The 24557-nt window shown below is 35.3% G+C and overlaps 2 protein-coding genes across 2 annotated transcripts; one reads left to right on the top strand and one right to left on the bottom strand.

Annotated features, from left to right (window-relative positions):
* The first annotated feature begins 10983 nt into the window (after positions 1–10983).
* On the top strand, positions 10984–16525 carry LOC126701463 (protein ULTRAPETALA 1-like). The gene is made up of 3 exons (XM_050399576.1): positions 10984–11596; positions 13134–13458; positions 16117–16525. Exons 1-3 carry the CDS (start codon positions 11383–11385, stop codon positions 16289–16291), a joined length of 714 nt encoding a protein of 237 aa, XP_050255533.1. The 5' UTR covers positions 10984–11382; the 3' UTR covers positions 16292–16525.
* Positions 16526–19205: 2680 nt separating this feature from the next.
* Positions 19206–23966, bottom strand: LOC126701810 (H/ACA ribonucleoprotein complex non-core subunit NAF1). Its single transcript, XM_050400188.1, has 4 exons — positions 23655–23966; positions 22355–23293; positions 21488–21565; positions 19206–20519 (listed from the first exon to the last, which is right to left on the bottom strand). Exons 2-4 carry the CDS (start codon positions 23291–23293, stop codon positions 19392–19394), a joined length of 2145 nt encoding a protein of 714 aa, XP_050256145.1. The 5' UTR covers positions 23655–23966; the 3' UTR covers positions 19206–19391.
* Between the last annotated feature and the right edge of the window lie 591 nt (positions 23967–24557).

The raw sequence follows: 24557 nt of genomic DNA, 5'->3' as shown, positions 1-24557 counted from the left end.
CACAATTAAATTTTTTGACAACTTTTTTATATTTTCTATAAAAGTTGAGTTAATACTTTTCTAATATGGTTTATTAAAAATTATCCTAAAAACGACTATTAACATGACTCTTTTTAAAAATAAATATAAATCAATAAATCTCTACTACAACCTTCTTATTCACAAAAAAGTATGCAACAAATGTGAGTAATTTTTAGATAGTCTAGAGCAAAGTGAATGGTGTTCTCTATTCTCATATTCATTGTGGGTTTTACTCATTAAATTCATGATGAAGTTCATCATGAATATATAAAAAAAGAGACAAATTTTATTATGCCAAAGAAATTTGATTTTCCAAAAATGTATGCATTTAGCTGTGGGTCCTACATAGAACTACAATGTTTCTTGGCAGGTTATCGCTATATTTTTCTTCCGAGACAAGGATTGCTACTATTTTTATATGTTTCTATCCATAGAAGTTAATATCCACCTATAGGTCCAAATAATATTTTTTATAATAATTTTTCTAAACTATTTTTTTTCTTTTTATTTGTTTTCGACTAATTGCACTTTTCCCTCCTTGATTATTGGGTCAACTTCAATTTCCCTAAACAATAAAATCAATCAATGTCCCCCTAAACTATTGGAACGTTTGATAAGAGATTTTTAGTAACGTTATTTGTATTTTTTGGAAATACGTATGAGTGAAAAAGTATGTGAAAATACATATAATATTGTTTGAACACTAAAAATGTTATTTAAACAATGGTTACAAACAGGCAATAACTTATGATTGTCCAATTTTATGTTAAGACCAATGAAGGGTAATGGAATCTTTTGATTCCCTTTATATTGTTTAAAACTAGTAAGTTACTTGTGCAATGTATGGATAATATTGTAATGTTTTATGTAAGATAGTTTTGAAAAATGTTGTATATATATTATAGCATAATTGTTATAGAACTTTATTAGTAATGAGTTCATCATAAAAAGCAATAATTATAAATTGTACATACATATCCATTATTATTATTCAATTGAAGTAATGAGAAAAAAAAAATTAGAGAAATATTATAGAATAAAAGTTGATATAGAATGTGTATTTCTCTTTTTCTTTAATTCTAAAATAAAATACACATCCTAAACACACACAATCAACCACATCATTTACAAAACTCATAAATCTACAATGTCCGACCTTAACATCAAAGTCATAATTGCCATGTCACTCAATATAAAATGCAAGCCTCCTCTCCTTGGTTGTAATCAACTCATACGAATTAGGATTATATGAAACAACAATGTTAGAGCTATGAGTGTGTATATATATAAAGAGGTAGAGGTGCAAGAGGTAAAAAATCGTGAATTAAAATGCAAAGAGTTTTGTGTGTATGTGTGAGGGATGAAAAGTCTTGAAACATTGAACCAAATGAAACAAAATGTCAATATTTAATTTGTTCTTATCTCTAATGTGGCACTTGAAAATATTTTAATTCTTTTTACATAGAATGCACCACTTCACATAATCTCTCTCTCTCTCTCTCTCTCTCTCTCTCTCTCTCTCTCTCTCTCTCTCTCTCTCTCTCTCTCTCTCTCTCTCTCTCTCTCTCTCTCTCTCTCTCTCTCTCTCTCTCTCTCAAAGAAGCTTTTATGCCATTACGAACATCACAATTGTGCTCTACCACATTGTTGACAATGGGGTTTGTATTGGTTGGTTTCTTTGAATGTATAATTGTTCAAATTTGTAAACCTTAAATACAAACCCCATTGTCAACAATGTGGTAGAGCACAATTGTGATGTTCGTAATGGCATAAAAGCTTCTTTGAGAGAGAGAGAGAGAGAGAGAGAGAGAGAGAGAGAGAGAGAGAGAGAGAGAGAGAGAGAGAGAGAGAGAGAGAGAGAGAGAGAGAGAGAGAGAGAGAGAGAGAGTCACGATGTGATTAATTTTTTAACTAAGATATATCTGGTATTTTGCATGATTATTTTTAGATCTAACATAATTCTTTTTTTTTTTTTAATATCCCTTTAAAATTCATGAAGTTAATGAAAATTGGTAACAATAGGGGGTATTTGCTATTTTCTAATAGTTCATAAAGTATATTGATTGATTTTATAGTATAGAGGGATTGAAGTTAACAAAATAGTTAAGGGGGAAAAGTGCAATTAACTCTTTCTTTTTTTCTTCTTGTACTAGCTGAAAAATCAATATTGGCTTGAACACCCGAAATACCTTGATAAAACTAATAAGACTTGGCTTGGGTCCAATGTTGGGGTATTTGCTATTGTCTAATAGTTAATTGCATTTTTCCAACCTTAATTATTGGGTCAATTTCAATCTCCCAAAACTATAAAAATAACCATTATCCACCTAAACTATTGGAAATAATCATATGGCTTAGGCTTCAACCTCTAAGCCTTGACCGAAAGAAAATGTTGAAATTGGGGAAATATTGTAGAAGTAGTTTAAAAAATCATATTTGAGGAGAAAGAAAAAATAATTATAAATGAAGTTGTATGTGAAGAGTGGGTTAGCTAGCTCAACAAAAAATATTTTATATATGACACATGTATTTAGTAAATATAGGACTTAGCTTGGATCTTGTGCTCCAATTCATTAGTTTACACTATTAAAAATGTTTTCCTATTCTTAAACTTTACACACACACACACACAAAAAAAAAAAAAAAAAAAAAAAAAAACTTTTTTCAACCGCAAACTATTCAAGAAAGTTCTTTTTGGGTTCCTATTTTTTACCCCTACACCATGGAAAAATGCTGAAGATAGTGCCACAATCACGCCCTCCAATGCCCACAAAAAACAAACAGCATTCAATCTCAATACAAATAAAACTATCACTTTGTTAACACATGTAATTCAAAGAAAATAATTAATAAGAGTTACATAACTGAAGTTTGAAAATAAAAGTGAATGGAAATAAATAAAACAAGAATATAAATAAGCATGAAAAACAAAAACAGATTTGTCTACAGCTATAGCTGCTCCATCTTGAGTCATCAACGAGGACCACCTGATTCGCCATTGCCAAACTCATGAGCTGCTTTCGAGTACTTTGTTACCTTTAGCTTCAGATCATGTTGAGCCTCCACAGAAGGTCATCTGGCCTCAGCTTTGATAGGCTGGAAAGAGGAAACAAGAAAGAGTGTCAGCAACAGTACAGAAAAGATACAAGGAAAGAATCATGACAAAGATTAGAAGAGATATATACAAAGTACTTTTACATCTTGTGTGTTCAAGGCAAAGTGATAGCCACAGGTGCCCCGCTCCTCTTAGACATGGGCATCTCTCTGATGGAACCGTCATCCATGTTACTAGGACAATCTAAGGAAGATACTGTAATGATGGGAATTACTCTGAAGAGCTAGCCCTGTTGCATGCATCAAAACAAACCGAACTTTTGTGAGGTATTTTAAACAAAAATTTTCTCAGTTTAAACAACATTATAAATATTTTTACCTACTTTTTCACCCAGACGTATTTTCAAAAAGTACAAACAACGTTAATAGAACAACATTATCAAATAGGTTTATTACTTGAAAAACAAAAATAACTCCAAACTTTAAGAATGAAAAGTGTGTTTTAGAAAATTATTCCCTTCTTTGTTTTCTTTATTTTTCTTTTCATATTCCAACATGTAGCATAAAAGTCCTTGTAAAATAGTTTGTATCTCTAATATTTTTTTAAAAAAAGATATTTTATTTCCTTTTACACTCTACCTTTCCTTGCTATTTTTCTTTTCCTTTTCTTTTTCCAAGTGCAACCAAATACAGTGTAAAAAATGAACTTCATAGCTAACAAGGAAAATTCATTGAATCCATATTCCCTTGAATACTAGGGCTATTTGGATTTGTTGTTTTCATCACCCATAACTCAAAACTGATGGGTCCCACGGTTGAGTAGTTTGCTTGGATTTTTTTTCAATTTTTTGTTTTCATCACTCAATTCTCTAATTTTTTAGTGATGAGTCATGGAAACTAAAAACACATTTTAGGTGTTTTCATGGCATTTTGGTAAATAAACACACATGCATGGGACCCACGGTTAGAGAAGTCACGTCCTTACTTTTACTTTTTAATTTTTTTCTCTCATTTCTTCTTCACAAACTCACTCCAACGGCCATTTTTTTTTTCTTCTTCTTCTTCATTCTTTTTCTTTCTTTTCTTCTTCACAAAAACGCATGGGTAAATTTATCAAAAAAAAAAAAAAAACACATGGGTACCAATTTCTCAAACCCATAAACACATGATACTGATCATACACACTAACACACAAACACAAACCCGCAAACATGTTCATCCACACAATAAATCTAAAAATTTATTCTCCAAACACAAACAAAACCCAGAAGTAAGAAATGAAAGAGAGGAAAAAGGGCGGAGAAGAGGGGTGGAATCGATCTTGCATGTCCTTTCCTGCATTCTTGATCGGCGCTGCTGGGTCATGATGGAGGAGATCGGTGCTGTTGCTGCCCGTCGGAGGTGATCTTGCAAGCTAGGTGCCGATGGAGATCGGCACTGGGTGAGGTGGAGATTGGCTCTATTTGGACTCAATGAGAGGAAGAGAATAGAGGGGCAGGGAGGGGTTTGTACCATGTGTCTAGGTATTAGGGGAGAGTGATGGGGAAAAAAAAAAAAAAGGATTTATGGGGAGAGAGAGGATACACGCGGGTATGGTAACCGTGAGCCTAACATGGTGCTCAGGCAGTGAGTCCCACAAAAAGTACAAATTTTTGAGTGATGAGAAGTTGAAAACAGTGTGCCAAACGTGTAGGGTTTAGGAAGTTTGGGTATTTTAAATGATAAGTGATAAGTGACGAGTGATGAGTGACAAGTGACAAGTGACAAGTGATGAATTATGAAAATTGAGTGAGGAGTGATGAGTGATGGTTTAGAGTTTGATTTTCCTCTAGTATTTGTGTACATCGCAAGATATATAAGCATGTGATGTAAATATGAATTTAGATTTTGTTTATTTTTAATTGTTTATTTGTACTATGTTTATAAAAAGACATAGTTTTTTTTAAATATATAACAAAAGGTTAGCCATAAGAGTATTTGCAAAAAAATATTGAAAAAAAAAAAAAATTAAGCATCCGACACAATTTAGGCTTTGTTTGGTAGAGTTGTTAAACAACTCATTTTTAATTTTTAAATAACATTACACATATTTTCACATACTTCTATACTTACACATATTTCAAAAAATTAAAAACAATATTATCCAAACTCTTTCAAACCAACCCTAACTTTCAGTGATTAGTTTCCAGTGTCGCAGTTTAGTGCGTAGCAAATTACTCCATACCGCGCTTGGGTGAAAAAATGGTTACATTGAATGAGAGGTGTATGCATCTGACCACAAAAGGTGTTATCGTCAGCTTCAGATGTTACCAAAAGCTTAAATATGCTGTACCTTATGGCCAGATTGACAGATTGATTCACAGTAAAAAAAGAAAAGAAAGAGAGTAACATTGGATTTTGCGCATCCTCTCAGACTCATACTCAGACGTCAGATATTTTGCATTATTGTATACATACCTGCTGAACCATGACCTCAACATAGCTGACATACGCACCATTTGTTGCACAAAAACCAAATCAATCTTTTTTACCCTTTACTTTGAACCTTTTTTTTTTTTTTTTTTTTGGCCTCCGTTAGAGAAACAGTAACCAATAATGTTAGGACTCTGACTAAACTTACATTTTTGTCGCAATTTATTCACGCAACATTATGAGTATTAAATAAAAGTAGTGAGTTAATGTAAGTTTATAATTTGTTATGATTCTAGTAAGTGTTTCGTATTGTTTAAGTGTAAGTTTAAATATGTATTTATAAGTTCTTCAATATTCTCCTTTTACAAGCCGATTTTCAATGGTGAATTTTACCTATGGGTTCTTAACATTTTGTATGGGCGTGACTTTTGTGGTCGGATCCCAGAAGGGATGACTTAAAAGCTAAATTAAACTAATTGATAGTTTAAACATGTGTTTGAAAACTCTTAAACACCCTCTCCTTACAAGTAGTTGCAAATAACTTTCATACTAACCTTACTTTTTTTCACCATCCATAATTCTATGCAATAAAATTGTGGGAAAATTGTGACCAAATGAGCTGTAGTCGTATATTTTCTCATATGTGCTGTGTAGCTGACCTAGAGGGCAGTACATTTTCTGGGTTTTGGACCATTAATATGGCTCTATTTGTAGGAGGTGGATGTGGCAGTGAACCTAGTGGTAGCCTGGTAGGCACCGGCCAAGTTTAGGGTGTGAGGCTGTAAGCAGATATAGGCACCGGCCAAGTCTAGGGTGTGAGGCTGTAAGCAGATATAAGGTGATGGTATTTGAACCCACATTTTCAAGCCCACCCAGCAAGCTGATCATGTTTTCATATTTTTATAGATACACCGTATTTCAAATTTATGATATACGTTTAATATAATTGTTTTTTATTATCAAATTAAGATATTAATCAATTATTTGATATTAGTGGGAATGAGATTTTTTATTTGATAACAAAAAATTTTACCAATTAATCTAACTTAAAACTCAAAATACCATTTTTATTATATATCGATCATAACTTGTTATTTTATCTATTATAAAAAATATTATAAGATTTGATGTGTAATTGGTGATATCAAAATTGTCACCGACATTTCCACCAAAATTGTGTAATTTCTGTGTGTTGTGATGGACTTCAATGAGACGAGTTTGTGAGAAAGTATGTAACAGAAAAAATTTTGTTCCTGTAGCCGAACTCTTGGACTGGACTTAACTTTGCATAGGATGCTATGGAAAAAGAAACTCATAACCGTTTGACAGAACAGAAGTTGGCGGCCGCCCAATAATTTTGTATTTTGTGGCTCAGGCTCAGGCTCATCAAATAGAAGAATTCATATTTACTATTTAGTACTGAAATGTCAAAAGGACTACACTAGAGCTATATATGTAGTATATACATATCAAACTGTTAGGCCAGCGACATTTACCAAGCTGGAACTTGACTGGTCCTCTTGGGAATCCAAGGTCAAGTCATGAGCTTTGTTCAAAATTTACAGCCAAGCTTTTAGTCAAGAAGACCACCAAACATTTTTCCACGCGGCAAAAGTTCATAGACTCGAATAGAAAGCAACTAGCCATAGCTGGAATATTGTAAAAGAATTGGTCTTGGTCATAGCATATATAGGAGAAGAAATATATGAAATTAAGGTCTTACTCTTACTTTTGTTCTATTACACTTACAACTATTTGATGGGTTTTGATTGTTACGTTTGAAAAGTTCATTATCATTGTACATTGAGAGAGAGAGAGAAGCTGTCATACATGTATGGAACATAGTAATTTAAGACCTTTAAAATATTCTAAAGAGGTCTATTATTGTATGTTGCACTTCTTAAGGTAATGGTTGGCTATGTGTGAACTTTTTTGAATGCAAAGGAGCTAGCTGGGGTATAAATCAAACCAATCAATCATAAAGGAGAATCGCATGCCACAGTAAAAAAGAGGCTTGTTTATTATTCTATCTACCATAAAAGTTGAGGCAACCATATCAAGGATTTTCAACTTACTTTTCAATAAAAATGATGATGGCATCATGCTAGGATGCGGTACTAACAGAACAATCCAACTACTTGGCCCCTGATTCCACCTTTTATTTGATATATAAAGCCAAATTGGGATTTAGGGACATAGTATATAGTTCAATGCCTTCCAACAAGTTGATCCAAATGTACCTAAATTGTTATTGTTTATGCATTGCACCAACAAGTACGAACCTGTCCAAGAAATGGAGGGCTCACACGATTCATTGTGTTTAAGTAAAAAGTACCACTTTATCTGGATACAAGTTATAATTTAATTCAAATTGTTTTTTAAATATAAAAGTAAAAAAGAACGGAGAGGGACATGTTCCGAATGAAATTTCTATGTTTTATATATTAAAACGTATATACAATATTTGTCTATATTTTTTTTTTTTTTTTTTGCTCCTAATGATAGCTTTTTTTTATTAAACCAAAACACCAATCGGTTTTTAGTGTAGGTGATGATTGAACTCTAGATCTCTTATTCAACCTTTAAAAATTTTACTAGTTGAGCTAATTGGAATCTACATCTATCTATACCCTATGTAAACATACAAGATAGTTAACCAATGAAGCCTTTAAATTTATGCATGAATCAAGGAGACTTGATATGCATTGATTCAAGCCCTTAATCAAGGGTTGACTAAGCAATGCTAAAAACATATACAATGCGAAATCAAATATGTGTTTAACATTAAGCAAAGTAAACCAATAAAAATAAGTAATCCCAAATGCATTATGAGGAAGATATGATTCTCGGAGTACATAAAAACCTGTCTTGGTTAAAATGCCAACTGAGGAATGATGCTCCTCGAGTCCTTGACCCCAAAAAGAATAGACAAATAGGGATCATCATTAGAAATGGAAAGCAGGCCTCCACTGGCTTTCTTGCAATGCCAAGTAATATCTAACTGGATACTGTGAGTTGCTAAGGTCAATTGATTGAGTAATTGTGTCCTAGAGGAAATTAACCGTGTTGGGAATTCAAAGGGCACACTGAGCAAGTTTGCCTAGAACTGGATGGTCCTTTTGGGAGCACATATCTTCAGAACCGCAAAGAAAGTGAAGAGGGAGTGTGAGGTAGCTATTATGCGTGCTAGACCTAAACATTGCAATCATTTACTAGTTGATAATGCAATAAACAATGCCATGCATACTAGATTAGTAATAGTGGGATACAAAAGCCATATTACCCTACAAAGAAATATTGTATGACAACCAAGAAAAGTGAGTAAAGCACCCAAAAAGAAACCATAAAACTTTGTACACGTCTGTGTTTCTACTTCTATAAACAAGGCAATCTGCCATGCTTTTCCAACAAAATCATGCAATGTTAACATTAACATTGAAAATCTTTAAGAATTAAGACCCATCATTCAATATTAAAAAAAAAAAAAAAAAAAAAACCCATCATTCGGTGGATTTCACTTTAAATAATTATCCATCATCTCTTGGTTTTGGTGAATTTGAGGGTGCCCAATTGATTTTTTTTTTTTTTTTTTGTCAGAGGAAATAAACAATTATGGTCATTTGTTATAGTAACAGGAACAATTACTGTTGTTTCCCTGTCGTCACGCCAACTTTAATATAAAGTAGGAGTACTATTTTAGTGTTGCGTCAAAGTTTATTAGAGGTACTTCGTATTCCTAAACTAATACTAAAATGTTAACAAAATTGTAATTTTGATAAGGCAGGACAAGTTCTGTTGTACTTATATTCGTGCAAAATAATTAATAAAAAATAGGTGGGTTAAACTTTTATTGATATAAAAATCTGTGCAAGCACATACGAAAACTGGCTGAGATAGTGATAGGTGTTAAATGTCCATAAATTCTGGCTCCAAATTTATATAAACAACCCAAAAATATAAAATATTAATAAATATATATAACAACACACAAAAAAAAAAAAAATTTATTTATGGAAGGGTTGTTCAAATGGCTTTGTACTACTACTGTGCAAGCAATATTTGGAACGTTGGTGTGTTCTTCACCACTATTGAAATGTCACTGACTTTGGATGCATGAGTCATGATGACATGATGCCTAACCACCATACGGGTATTTCAACCTAACACAACACAGCCAAACCGCACATGAAAAAGTCACATAATTCATGACTTGTTGAAATCAAATTGCAAAAAACAAATAAAGTTCGAGTGTGAGTTGGTTTTTGATTGCAAACCACAACATTTTTATAGTAGTAAATAGTAATATTCTCACCACCAGCAAGCAACAGCATCTTCTTTTTCTTCGGTAATTAATCACCAAGCATCATTTTTTACTTTGTCAACGCACTAGCTTCTTCCTTCGTCTTCCTCCATACACTAACTTATTTACTATATTTGAACAAAGGAATGTGAGGGAGGTAGAGAAGAGAAGTGGGTAAGATAACTCATTGACTCTCATAGTCATACATTTAGAGAGCGAAAAATTACTACAATAATAGAAGTTATATTTTACCTCATCTTCATGAACCTCAACTCTATAAAAATGTTCACCATAAATATCAAGCAAGCTTTCAACTCTTTACTCTCTAGGGATTTTTATTTTTGTTCATTGAAAATCAGGTTTTTTTTTTTTTTTACTCAAAAATTGTTCCTTGGTTGCTTTTTTGTAAATAGGATAACCCTTTTTTTTATGTTCTCTTCCTCATTGAGATGGGTCCGATGGTCCTCCTTATAGTCGTTTTCTCAATAAATTTATATATATATTCTCCTAGTTTTCCTCTCTCCTCTCATTTCATTTCCCCATCCTAAACATACTTAGGCCCTACTTCAGGTTATGATAAATCTATTCCACTTCACCTTAATATTATCAATATCTTGGGAAGAGGAACTTTAATACAGTCATATGCGTATCATTGTGATTAGAGAATTCAAAGAGTTTTTGTTTAATTACTATAAATCTTGGGATATCAAAAACCAAGTAGATATTGATATTCGGATTACTATTAAATAAATAAAAATATGCAGAACACACCTATAACCTCGTAATAAAAACTCCTAATTTACTGGTTGTAGTAAAAAAATGTAACCCTATTCATGAAAAGTTGAGAACAGTGTGTTTACCTTAAAAAAAAAGTACTATTAATAAATAAAAATAAATAAAACACTATAAAAAAAATTAAAAAAAAAAAAATGAGTACACAACACACACTTAAAAACACTTTTCGAAACAACCTCGTCTCCTTCACATGAGAGGGATTTTCCCCCACATAAAAACTCAAAGGCCCTGACCCCAAAGCAAAGCTCTCTCTCTCTCTCTCTCTCTCTTAAAAGTCTCACCCGCTCTCTCTCTCATATGTCCTATCATGCAATTAGTAGTGTAATAGAACTAGAAGAGAAGAGAAGAGAGCACCAGGGCAAAAGGCAAAGCGCTCCTTTTTTTTTTTTTTTTTTTTTTTAACCCCTTTAAAAACTTCATTCACCCCACGACATTTGTTTCAACTCTCCATAGGCCAGCTCATTTCCCTCACAACACAACACAAAGCCCCATCACCAACCCAACCCTCTCTCTCTCTCTTTCTTCTCTCTCTACAGCTCTCAGCGTTTTCTCCACCAGATCTCTCGGAGTAACCCTTTCAAGATGCGAGCTTTTTGAGCTTTTATCTCTCTCTACAACCATACAAACCCAAATACCCATTTTCTTTTTTTGATTTCTTTTCGCTTATTTTTGACTTTTTCTTCGATTTCTCTCCGAAGGGTTTTCAGGGTTGGTGTTTATTTGTTTCCTTATTTTTTATCTTTATCAAAGAACAGATTTTTATTAGTCTCTCTCTTTTTTGGCTTTATAGAGAGAGAAAAATGGCTAATGGGGTAGAGAGAGAAAGTGAGTTGGTGGTGATGTTTAGCGAGGAAGAGCTGAGTGAGATGAGTGGGGTAAGGAGATGTTTGAACTATATAGAGGTCACGTGTGGTTGTACCAGTCACAGATATGGTGATGCTGTTGGGAGGCTTAGGGTTTTCCAAAATGGTGACCTTGAAATCACTTGTGAATGCACCCCTGGTTGTCAGGAAGGTCTCTCTCTTTTTTCTCTCTATCTCTCTCTCTCTCTTTCTCTATCTCTCTTTTGGTATTTTCAGGAAATGGGTTTTGATTTTTATGCATGTTGGATGCGTCTATGTGTGTGTGTTTGTGTGTGAAAGATAGAGGTTGTGGTGAACTGGTTTTGACGTTGATGTGTGTCACTTTCTGTTTTAATCTGCTTCGGGATCAGAGTCTAAGGTTGATGATGGAGAGCTTTTCATTGTCTTTCCTGTTACACAATTTATGTGTATGTTGTTTTGTCTGAGTGAGTGGGTGGAGTTCTATGTGGTTGGATATACTTCCGGCTTGATATGGTTTGGTTTTAGATTGGAACATGGCTTATATGAGTGGTTGTCTTTTGAGGTGGAGTCTTTAAATAAGACCTACATTGTTGTTATATTTATGACAGCAATGTATTAGGCTTAGGTAAACAAAGATTGGTTTTTGACCTCCAAGTTCTGTTCTTTCTGTTTGACAGAGTGGCCTTGTGGGATGATGTAGCATTGGCTATATATTTTATGCGTTTTCTCTATATTTTCTTCTTCTTCGTTCTGTTGGAATGTTAAGACAAACCTGGTTGGTGAATTTTGTTTGTCATTTTTGACATTGGCATATCTGGGGGTGATGCTATGATGATCGGTTTGTTCTTAGGCTATTATCCTCTCCAGGCAACGCTCAGACTCTGAACTTGAATTCTGATGAGCAAGCATGCGTACGGTTTGACAAGTTTGGATTATGCATCTCTTGGTCTGCATGTCTTTTCATTTTTATGATGCAGGTATCTAGATTGAAGGTTTAAGTCTTACAGTTGGTGAGATATCAGAATTAAGATGGTGTTGCATTCCTACTTTACACAATTGTTGATATCAGAGGCTTGCCATAGCAGAGCATGTCCGATCAGCTCCTAGAAACTTCGGGAGAGGATTATTGCAAGAATTCTTTGTAATATGCCAAACTTGATTCTCGAAAGATAGCACTTTGAACTTGGGTTGATGACTGAGTTGGATGAGAACTTGAGACATCTGGATGTTCTAACATCAAAAGTGTATGTTTAGGGGTTGACTCAATATATGGTTTCTTATCTCCTTCTGAAAGAAACTTAGGTCGATTAGGGGGAGATTTCTTCTGTTTATCTTTGACTTGTCTTGCAGTTGAGCATTGTTATTTTCTTCTACTCCAATGCTCAGAAGTGAAAGGATCACCTACTTGGAACTATCACTCTTTCACCATTCTTCTGTATACAGTTAGTCATCGTATGGCTCTTTTGTGAATGTGGTAAATGTGATGACTTGGGCAGTTAGTTTAGGCCTTTGTCTTGGTCAGCACGATGTTTTGAATGCTGAATGTGTTGAACTGATAGGGATACAGGCCTATTATTTCTTCTTACCCTGCTTTATGTTTTCATGCTTGCAATTTGCTTTCTGATGTTTATAGCATATACCATATAATACAATCCCAGGATTTTTATCCTCATTCTTTCCTTTAATTATCATAATCTAATTATTCTATTGACAATTTGAATGACTAGACAAGCTGACTCCGGCTGCATTTGAGAAGCATTCTGGAAGAGAGACAGCAAGGAAATGGAAGAATAATGTGTGGGTCATAGTTAACGAGGAGAAGGTTCCATTGTTTAAGACAGTGCTGCTCAAGTACTACAACCAAGCATCAAAAAATGCTAATGGGTCCCATAGATCTCATAATGGACGAGCTTGTCATCGTGATGAGTTTATTCGCTGTACTAGGTGCAACAAGGATCGAAGGTTTCGTCTGCGGACAAAAGAGGAATGTCGGATTCATCATGATGCTTTGGCAGATTCAAATTGGAAATGTTCTGATCTGCCATATGACAAGTATGTTTTCCCCTTACATTGAATGAATTCTTCTTTTAGTATTCTTGAATGAATAATGTTGCATTCTGTTGTTTGATATGTTATGCTATTGGCCATTTAGGAATGTGTTGCGATTTTAATCCTTTTACCCCTACACTCTAGGTATCTGGAAATTGTCAATGAGTTAAATCCTTTTCTAACGGCTTAATTGGATGCTCATTCACTGTGGTGGCCTGTTCAATATCTCTGTCTGTACTTAATTGGTGTCGTTTGTTATAGAGTTGTCTTTTCCGCCTAGGAAGCATTTGAACTTTGTTACAGGAAATAACATCTATAGTTTGTTAGTAACCTGCATGGTTGCAATATTAGTCCTAAATTGATAGTTGAAGATGTCAGTTTGCTTAATAGATTAAGGGGTACTTGTCTTGTTAGTTTCAGAGTTTCGCCATACTGCTATATTGTTTGATTTCTCATAGTAGCCATCAAATCTAAAAGGCTAATTTATATGGTATGTCAGCTGAAGTCTGAAGGGAAATTTACAAAGTAATTTTGTTTGATTGAATGATTGGAAAGAATTTGTAGAAACCTTTGCAAGCTTATACATATTTATAGATAGAATGCAGCAAAAATTCTTAAAACATATGAAATCTTGATTTTGGTTCTCCTAATTATAGATAAAGAAATCAGTTGGCCCTTTTATATCATTTTGTCTTCTAGATGGAATGCAGATGATCATGCACGCTCCCTTAGACAGAAGGTAAATTTATTTTGTGCTGCTGTAAAGTGGACATGTCTGCATCTGCATAATCAAAGGGGAACTTCCAATATCTGTGTGGTCTCAACCTCTTACCCACACCTTGTGATTGGAAAACAGGGTTTCCACTTTTAAGGGACATCAAACCACTTCAATTCATCATGAACCATGGCTATGTAAAGGTTGAAGGCCATGACAATAAGCATTTATCTATTGGTGCTATATTGAACTTAGTAAAAGCTTCTCTATGGTTGCCCGCTTAAGGAACTCTGCTTGCTTTTTTGTTTATTGTTTGGTAATCAGTCACAGCTGATTTCTTGTTTTCTGTCTATTGGTGACATTAAATCTCCAAATGATATATTTTGCTAGACGTGTACTCAATTTAAACCAACATTTGAAGTGGGTGATATTTTTATGATAATTTACCGTTTGTAGAGCTTCAACTAACATGGTAATGAGAAATGGACTAGACTATCTAAGGTGTCCTTCAAAGGTGAGGATGTGCAGCAGCAACAATGGTGATGGGTACTAGCTGTTGGTGCTATTGCATGTGTGAAATAGTGTATGTGATTCCCAATTTGTTGGAATTAAGGCTTAGTTTTGGTGAGTTTAATAAGAGGACTTTATTACGCCATTTTCTATGAGGACTGGAGTTTTTCTGGCTACTTTGTATGGAGAAATTTTTAAAGTTATGGAAGATGGAAAATAGAAATGTCAATATGTGCACATATGGGTAAGCAGAGTTGTAAAGAAATGTCTCATGGATATTTTACTCATGCTTAATGCCACAGACGCAGCAAATAACTGAGGATGGGGTTATTATAAGCAGAGTTATATCTAATGATAGTTTCAACATGAAAGTAGACTATTATTTCTTTTCAACCAAATTAGTCTAAGGTGACTTCAGGGTTAATTACTTTCCATTAAGCAGAATTAGATTAGAATTAGACTTAGACGAAATTTGGTCAAGTCAAGAGATCCCTCTTTTGGATATGCTTTTGAAGGAGACAACACAAATGGTGATATTGGTAAATGAACACTCTTACTACTTACAAAGTTGGAGCTTAGCAATAAAATGGGGAATCCAATCCTCAAAATTTGTAGAAGTGTGGTTCATCTGTACTTGACTGAACAAAGCCATAAAAAACTAACCTACATCTTTTCCAAGATTGGGGTCTTGGATCAAATCATTTGCTTTGACCTTCCTCTCTAATATTAAAGACGTCATGGTTACCTGGAACCTGGTGTTTTCATGTTCATCATATGCTTTTGTGCCCAGAACATGGTATGGTGGGGGTAGGCTTAGATGGTTTTCTACTTGGAATCATGGTATGAATGGATTGGGATGCTAATTTGTGTTGATTTGGGAACAATACATACATGTGCACAAATATTTTATGTATATTTTGTGCAGATTTTATATATTTATCATGTATAAACATAAAGAAATTGGATAAACTACAAGGCACAATCGTGTGAGGATAAAATAGTACTACGACAGTTATGCAACAACATTATATCAGAAGAACACGTAAAATAATAATAATAATAATAATTAAGAAAATCAGATTTTTATTATTTTTTGGGTATGATTGAATTGAATATTCTATTATTTCAAAAATTAAAAAATTTCTATTATCATATTTTAAATTTAAGCATGAGACAAGTTAAAATGTTAAATACACTTCTTCTTTATAAAATTAATTAATTAATTTTTAAAAGACAAAAAAACTATGTGATAGAAGAAGGGGTGTTGCAACCCCCACCCCGTACATGCACACTAATACAAAAGTAAACATCTATTTATGTATGTTTTATATCTATGTATTCCCACTGATGTTTTTAGGGTGCAAGTACACTGTTTTTATTATCTTTGGTTAAATAAGTTGGATGGTAGATAATGTGAACATGCTTTCTGAATTCAGAATTTCATGCGATGATGATGAAGAACGAGCAAGTCGCAGGGTGTACAGGGGCTGCACCCGGTCTCCAACATGCAAGGGTTGCACTTCTTGTGTGTGTTTTGGATGTGAAATCTGCCGTTTCTCAGATTGCAGCTGCCAGACTTGTGTCGACTTTACGATGAATGCAAAAACTTGAGTCTCTAAAGTAACCTTGCTATCCTGATGATTTCCCCTTTGTGTGGGTTCTCTGCCCATTATTGGTGCTGCATTCAAGCGCCACCCCCCACACATTTGAAAAAAAAAGCTTCCATTGTCTTTGTCTTCTTTATTTTGAACATGAATTTCCAGTCCCTGGGTTTATCAGTATTTGCTGTTCTCATTGACTGGTTCAGAACTTCAAATTCAGTAATTTATTTCCTTCATTTATATCTCTTATGTGTGATATTTGTTTTTTATTTCCATTATTGAATTCATTTACCATCATTTTTCCCCCAAGGAGCTCTACTGTTAATAGTGGTTCCAATTTCATTTAATGGAATGGCATAATATATGGCCTGCTGGCTGCAGAGATGCATTCTTGTGGGAACTTGTAACATCTCGAATCAAAATTTTAAGAACCTTGTAGCTCAACTGACTACTCGTGTTTCCAATGAATATGTGCAGGGTTCAAATCCCCCATCTCCCATCTCCCAACTATCAATTCAAATTGTCTAACTCAAGCAAAATCCTTAATGGTGTAACCCCCTATGGTACTGAAACAACTTAATCAAGCAAGAGATGCATTCTTGTGGGTACTATTGTCTCAAAACGCTGTAGGAATTAAAATCCTGCTCATCATAAACGAAATGATTGAAGTTTGTGTGCGCGTGCAACCTACTGACCAATGAAATGACAAACGTGAATATGATACACTTTGAAATTGGTTTACTAAAAAAAAACAAGCAATTGTGGTTCTATAACCCACGTGTCCAGTCCCTAATTTGTTTTTTTTTTTTTTTTTTGGTTAAACCTAATTTGTTTTTTGTGATATCAATATAAGATCACAAGTAATTGATTTTGAATATATAATGGGAACATGATTCAGCATTCGTTTGGTCAGAAATAGGGTGGGCTCTTTGTCGATCTCCCAATATTGATTTTCTAGTGTGTAGTCCCTTATTTCACACACATCATGATGTGAGCATAATATAAACTCAAAGAGAGTCAAGACTCATGGAATGTTATTGTATGTCTAAGTTCCCATGAGTTCACATTTGATCACATGAATCCTAAAATTGTCAGTGGCCCACTCTATGCACAAAAAAGGAATTTCGAACTTTCATGTTTCACATGATCTTGTCAAAAATTCCTTGAGGATATCCAGGACTAGAAATCTGATCATATGTAGTCATTGACCCCATCATTATTTTAATTTTTACAGTCAAATCCAAAAGAAGGAAAATGAAAGAAACGAAAAAAGGGCTTATAGAAAAGAGAGGGAGATATATATATATATATATATATATCATGAGAAAAAGCAGAGTGGAACTTCAGTCCAAATTGTGCCGAAAGTGACAAAACATGAAGAATCTTCTTTTTCCAAAAACATAATCATTTGTGGGTAGTACAATAATTGGGAAACATTGTAGCATTTTGGCCGTTGTACAGGTCAAATAAATAAGAAAATCAATCTTCCACTAAATCAGGAGTATCTTCTTCATCATAACCAAACAGTTCCTAATTATAGGGGTAATATGGATTTTTTGTAATAGATGCTTCAGAAGACCGTTCATCCTCTGAATCATGATTTGTTGTAGCTTCTTCCTCCTTGATAAGTTTCTTTAGGAGGGCAAATAGAGTGTCAGGGTCCTTGCGAATTTCCTTCAAAGGAGAATCTTTCTTTTTAGGCTTAGTAGAGGACTTAACAATTGTAGCAGATGTAGAAGTAGGTGCATTGGCTAGTTCAACTATTTACACTGTGGATCTAGTTTTAACAGGTAAAATATTGGGGGAGGGGAAATCTCTGGTAACATTGTTAAAAATTGCTTGTGTGTGAGGAAACTTATCCCACCACTTAACATACCAACGGCGAGTGAGAACATTCCCTTCCTTATCATATTGCCATTTCAAGATCCAAGGAACCTTATATCTTTTTATGAAATGGAGCAAAGGAGGGAATTTAGCACCGTAAGAATCAACTTTGAACATGCTTTGTAAAATATTTGAAAGAACCTACTAATTATTCTGGGAATATTTCAAGAGCAGAGCCAAACTGGGTTCACCATCTTATGAACCAAAGAGGCAATTGGAATTGAAATCCTTGTCAAAATTAACAAACCATGAATGAGTCATATTTTCATTCTGATGAAACATGAATTTGAATCAAGCAGTGAAATAATCATGATAGGAATATATATATATATATATATATATTAATGCTGAGCGAATTTGATTTGTAATGTATATTAATGCTGAGCGAATTTGATTTGTAATGTATAAATGGGCTCAGCTGTTGAGTTTCTATGGTCTTTGTCTCGGACAGGAGAGGAAGAGGGCTTGACAAGCAATCAAGCATATTGATGTTCTATGGCCTATATGCATGACTACGAACAGGCACAACAGGTACCTACTGCTTTAAAGTCAAAATCCACCTGCTCGTTGGGCTCCTCCACAAGCATGTTGGTTTCAAGTTAATTACAGATGGGGCTGTTCTTGAAGAGATACAGAAAATTAGAGTAGGTGTTTTAAACCGAGACGACAAGAGAGTACGGAAGCTAGAGCAATTGCAGCACCTTGGGGTATAACCGTCTCATGCTGTCCTCTTGATGTTATTGAGGGGTGATTCCTTGGGGACCATAAAAGCTTTACAAGCAGAGAAACAAGTTCAATCTAGAGTTGGGCATATTACTGATTTGGCTAGAGCTCAGGCCACTGCATTACACTCAAATTACACAGTTGTTTTTGCTTATGGGCCTAGGGAAAAAAATTAGGGTGTCATGGATTAGCAAGATATGCAAAAGGGCTATGAATATTGGGTTGAGGTTCCACCTTTTCTGTATAGTACACTTTCTAAGGATGAACTGTTCACCTAATGAGTGAATTTTCATTTTCCATTACACAAAAATAAAAAATAAAAAACAAAACTAGGCTGCCTCTGTTACAATACCAACATAAGAATCTGCAAGGGAATTGTTTTTTGAACACTCATTTGCATATATTAAACAGATATGAACAAAGCGATTCCAAAATTGCATTGGCCATAGCCTATTATAAGTCAAATTCCACAAGTTTTAATGCATCGGGGCACACAAAAGCCATCACTTGGATTGCTGCCGAGCTCTCCCACCTGCAAAACGACCACCCCCTCGACGATATGGTTTCCTTCCACGACCAGAAGATGCACCCGCATTAAATTGTTGGGCAGCTTCAACATTACCAGGAGCAAAAACAGATTGCTGCATAGAGTTTTGTTGGACTTGTAACCCATTGGACGAAATTCCTGGTTCTCCCACATTCATTGATGGGTGAGTAAGTTGGCCCTGTAAACCCATCCCAAATGCCCTTTGATTGAAGTCATTTTGAACCATGAGCCCTTGTGCATATGTGGGTCCAACTCCTGGTAAATTAGCAGTAGGATGTGTCTGACTAGGATCAAAATGCTGTTGAAACGGCATTCTGTTTGGCATAGGCATTTGACACGGATGTTGATGAGGATTCTGAGAGAACCAAGGCACACCATTACCTGGAAATCCATTAGGAAAGACTGCACCCTGTGGTGGCTGATATGCCATCCCATTTGCCCAAACTCCATTTGAAGGTGTGTTAAAACCAATGGTCTGCGCTGTTGGTGGAAATGGTGGAATAAAACCATTGCCAATAACAAAACCCTGTCCTATGGAAGATGAGGACGAACCATGATCAAAAAAGGCTGCAGATGGTGAGAAATTATGCTGACTTTGATTAGATGGTAGGTTCTGGGGTTTCTGGGGTGAAGGTTGAGTATTTTTCCAGGGCCCATCCTTATTTCTGACCTTCCTTCTATTGTTTTTCTTGTTTCCAAAATTCTCGTCTTGTGTGCCCCTCTTTGTCATTTTTTGCATTCTTTTGTACTCAGCCTCTTTTTCATCATCTGAAAACTCTGCCTCATCTGACATCTCCTCGTCATTTGCACCAGATGCATCATACCCTTTCTGGTAAAGACTCTTGTCATTGAGCACATGATTCGCAAACTCTGGAACAAAAGAGATCAAAGAGCCCTCATGGATCCCAGATGGGACTTCACTTTCTGAATTGTATCTTATCTTATAGTATGGATTTTTGACAGGTCCAAATATTTCATCCACAAACCCCAATGGAGATCTGCTTTCAGTTACCCAGAGGATTGAACCCTCACTAATAGGGTTGTGCTTCTCAACTCCCTCGACAATGACTTGGGCACCAAGAATCTGCAAGTAGTAAATATCATCAAACTGATCTAGCCAACACTGCTTTGAAATCAATTTAAAGCTGCTTAAGGGGTTATCCAGCTCCTAAAGCTACAACATTCAACTGACCAACAGAGTTTATGTCAAAATATATGGTTCTGCCTAATAGTTAAGATCAAATTCTTGGGCCAATGAGCTCCAGCAACTACTGTAAGAACAGGGTGGAGGGTGTGGTAGTGGGTTAGTGACCCACTGGAGGCATGTATTATTTTCCATGAATTAGTTGTTTGTTGCTTTCATTAAACTGATGGGAATGCATTGCCAAGAAACCAACAAACCACAATTGATCAATGTATAAACCACAGGCACATAGCTAGGCATTATCATCAGCCCTATACCTGTTCAACTTACCGTCAAGTGTCAACTACCAATATATAAGCAAGGCCTACAGGCCAGTTGTGATACCGCTATACTTCTTATTCCAGCCAATGAATAGGAATATAGGATATATGCATGTTTCCATTTTCCAGTAAAAATAGAAATAGAAAACAAATAATAATATATAAATTTTAATCCACTAATAGTCAAGTCATAGACCATGGGACTCTAATTTCTTAAAAACTTGAAATTGTTTCGACCACAATAACTTGTTGACTAGATCAATGTGTTATATTGGCTATGAGTCTATGATAGCATTGCAGAGAGAGAATTCCTAAAAAGCCATTGCTTGTGGAAAGTGTGTTGACAAAATCAGGGTTTGGAATGATAGGTCGATTCTAGCCACCCCTACTCTAAACAGGCCAATCGATGCTCAATAGGAAGAGGTTTTTGAGCTCAATGATCAAACATGAAAATGTTTTAAACTTTGGCCTCACACAATGTCAGGTCAGTATACAGTTGGAGTGGTTATCAATACTTAAAAAGGTCATGAACCAATCAAAATAATAAAAATAATAGGGTGATATGCTTATTGTTTTCCATGAACTCACCGATAAGACAACTCCCACAGGAAGCATCTGATGATGTGGCTGCAGGGTCTCATTCACCGGAGGAACAGGAGGAAGGACCTGCAATTCAATACAATTTATTGCAGGCTGTGATATCACTTTAAAGGAACCAAAACTTAGCATCATCAATGGAATAAATAAGCAAGTAATCCTCATTAGAAACCATATTTTGAAATAGAAAGGAACGAAAAGCATGGGCGTGTTTCTTGTGCGGGTATCACAAGTTAAATGAAATCAGAAAATAGAGATGTTGCACTTTGTTCAATTTTCATGAATCATGTGGTTTAAAGGTTAATTTTAACAGGTCAATTACCCCAGGGTAACTGACATCCAACATTTAAATAGCCTAAGAACAACTAGTCCTTCATATTAGAACTCTAGTTTGGATTGTTTAAGCTTGTCATTTAACCATTTTCAGTTTCAGCATACTTGGTTGATCATTAAATTTTACTTCCCCTTTGAGAATGAAGATGCTTATAATTTTTTAGACTACCTGTTTAAAAAATTAACTAATTGTTGCTTAGAAATGTACTAATGCACATAATGTTTAAAATAATAAGCTCCTATGGCCACTCTAAATCGGCCAATTCAAATTTACACTCATAAATTTCAGGAGCAGGATATGATTAAATTGCTGCAATAGACACCCAAACCAATCAAAATCTATCCTAACCTGCAACAGCAACATCTATCAAAGCATTTAGGGCCATTATCCAATCAAATATACAAGATTTTACCATGAAGAATGCAAGAAATACTCAAATTTATTCCTCAAGCTACAAAGAATGCAAATGAGACAATTAGAGAGTAAATTTTCAGACACACAAAACCAAAGTGACATTTGCGTACCTCAAGCTCATGCTTTGATCTAATGGGTCCCTTTGGAGCAGCACCTTCATCATCTTCATCCTCTTCAAAATCGCTAAAACTAGCCATCAGCTTTCCATCATCTTCATCAATTTCCTCCTCCTCCTCCTCTTTCACCTCCTTGTCATCATCATCTTCAGTCCCACCAACTATCTCCTGCCCATCAGCATCCCTTATCTCACCTTCTTCAACTTCACCGGCCTCATCAGCACCATCCATCGCCTCCACCTTCACTTCCTTTAGACCCTCCTCTTCCTCCTCCTCATCATCACTACTATCACTACTCGAAGTCGCCGCCTCCACCTTCACTTCCTTTAGACCCCCCTCCTTTTCCTCCTCATCATCACTACTATCGCTACTCGAAGCCCCCTCCTCCGACGAAGACGAATCACTCTCAGACTCCGAACTTTCACTACTTGAAACCAAACTTCCACTCTCATTCCCATCACTTACCACCTCACTCTTCACCCCACTTCCACCACCACCATCAAGACCCAAATTCCCAGGCTCAACATCCAAACTAACCCTCCCCATCTCTTCCTCAATGCATTTACTAAATTTCCCCAACTTTTCCCACTCCTCCACCTTCACCTTCACCTCAGCAACTTTTGGCTCAGACCCATCACCAAAATTTTCAGTCTCCATCTCCTCCACCTTCACTTTCACTCCAGAATTAGACCCATCAGCCCTTGGCTCAATGGGTTTCTCAGAAGCCCCAAACTCAAACAGACCTATATCAGCCATACCAGGTACAGGTATATCCTCAAACCAATCCTTAATGGAATCAAAATCAGGGAATGAATCAGAGAAGGAGAAATCAGTGGCTTTTTGATCTGAAGGATCAAGTGGGTGGTTTGAATTCTTGAGCTTTTGAACTGGGTCGAGGTTTTCAGTAGTGGGTTCAGAGATAAACCCAACCATCTACAACCAAAGAAAAAATAAAAGTAATCAGAAAATGGAGTTTTGGTGTCTGTCCAACACTGTCACGCCCCGAACCCAACTATAAAGATAATTTTTTTAGTCCAAACCCTCATCCCTTCACATTAGTAATTTTTTTTATCCATTTAGCCTAAGCTCTTCTATTCTCAAGAGATTCACCTAAACCATTCCCAACCCAATACATGCATTGAACCCAATAATAACACAATATATCAAACCCCATAAAAATTAAAATGTTATACTCCAAATTTATCCCCTCAAACGCATAAATAAAAGTCGGTGCGTACAGTATTAGTTAAGAAAGGATTAGAATGGAAAAAAGGCTAGGGTGATTAGTGATTACCTAGACTTAGGCAAACCAAGACCGTAGATGCAACCTTTCTCAATTCTGAATAGGAAAGTAAGAGCAGAGGGTCGGAAAGGGAGCAAGGCATAGAGCTGAAACTCCAGGACAAAAAGGCTAGTTTCAGTTTTAGCTACCCGAAGAAATCGAATGGCAGAGAGCTGAGAATGTAGTTGTGGCGGCGTGGTCCAATTTTCTCTTCGGGGGTTCAGACTTTCAGAGACGTAGCGTAAAACCCAGAGAGAGAGAGAGAGATCAAAGTAACGGCAAAACTAAAACGGGGAGGGAGTTACGGCTACTAAGGGGAAAGTGATCAGGGTTTAGGGTTTTATCTAGTTCCAAAGCCAATTACCAAAATACCCCTATCTTTTTAAATATAAATTTAATCCCTCAACATAATTCTCGAAACAAAATACATATTTATAAGATAAGAATTGCTAGACCTTAAAATTTTTGGGTATTACAGATAAACCCAACCATCTACAACCAAAGAAAAAATAAAAGCAATCAACGTGTGTTTGGGTAAGAAAATATAGGTGTGTTGTAGAATTTGAAATTCTATCAAAGAAAGACCTTTGTTTGATGGGTTTTGGTGATAGCTGATGATAAAGATGGAGCAGAGGTTTTGTTTTGTTTTGGCGTCGATCTAACACTTAAACCTTAGTGAGTTGGGAGCTAGAGTTTTTGAAGATTTTGGGTACTAAGTACGTACGACACAGTTGGAGATGTTTCGGTTAATTATGCCCTTAAGGCATATGTGCATACCACTAAATTTTCCCTCTCTACAATATGTTAGTAAACTATTTTAAGATATTTTTTATTGAGAAAAGAATTTTTAATTTCCGATAAAAATTTTCTTAATCGGACCCAATTTTCGAATGACAGTAAATACTATTTTTATAT

Source organism: Quercus robur, chromosome 10 (genome assembly GCF_932294415.1).
Source record: "Quercus robur chromosome 10, dhQueRobu3.1, whole genome shotgun sequence".
NCBI lineage: Eukaryota > Viridiplantae > Streptophyta > Magnoliopsida > Fagales > Fagaceae > Quercus > Quercus robur.
The sequence above is the reverse complement of the archived record's forward strand: the minus strand, read 5'-3'. Positions and strand labels throughout refer to the sequence as shown.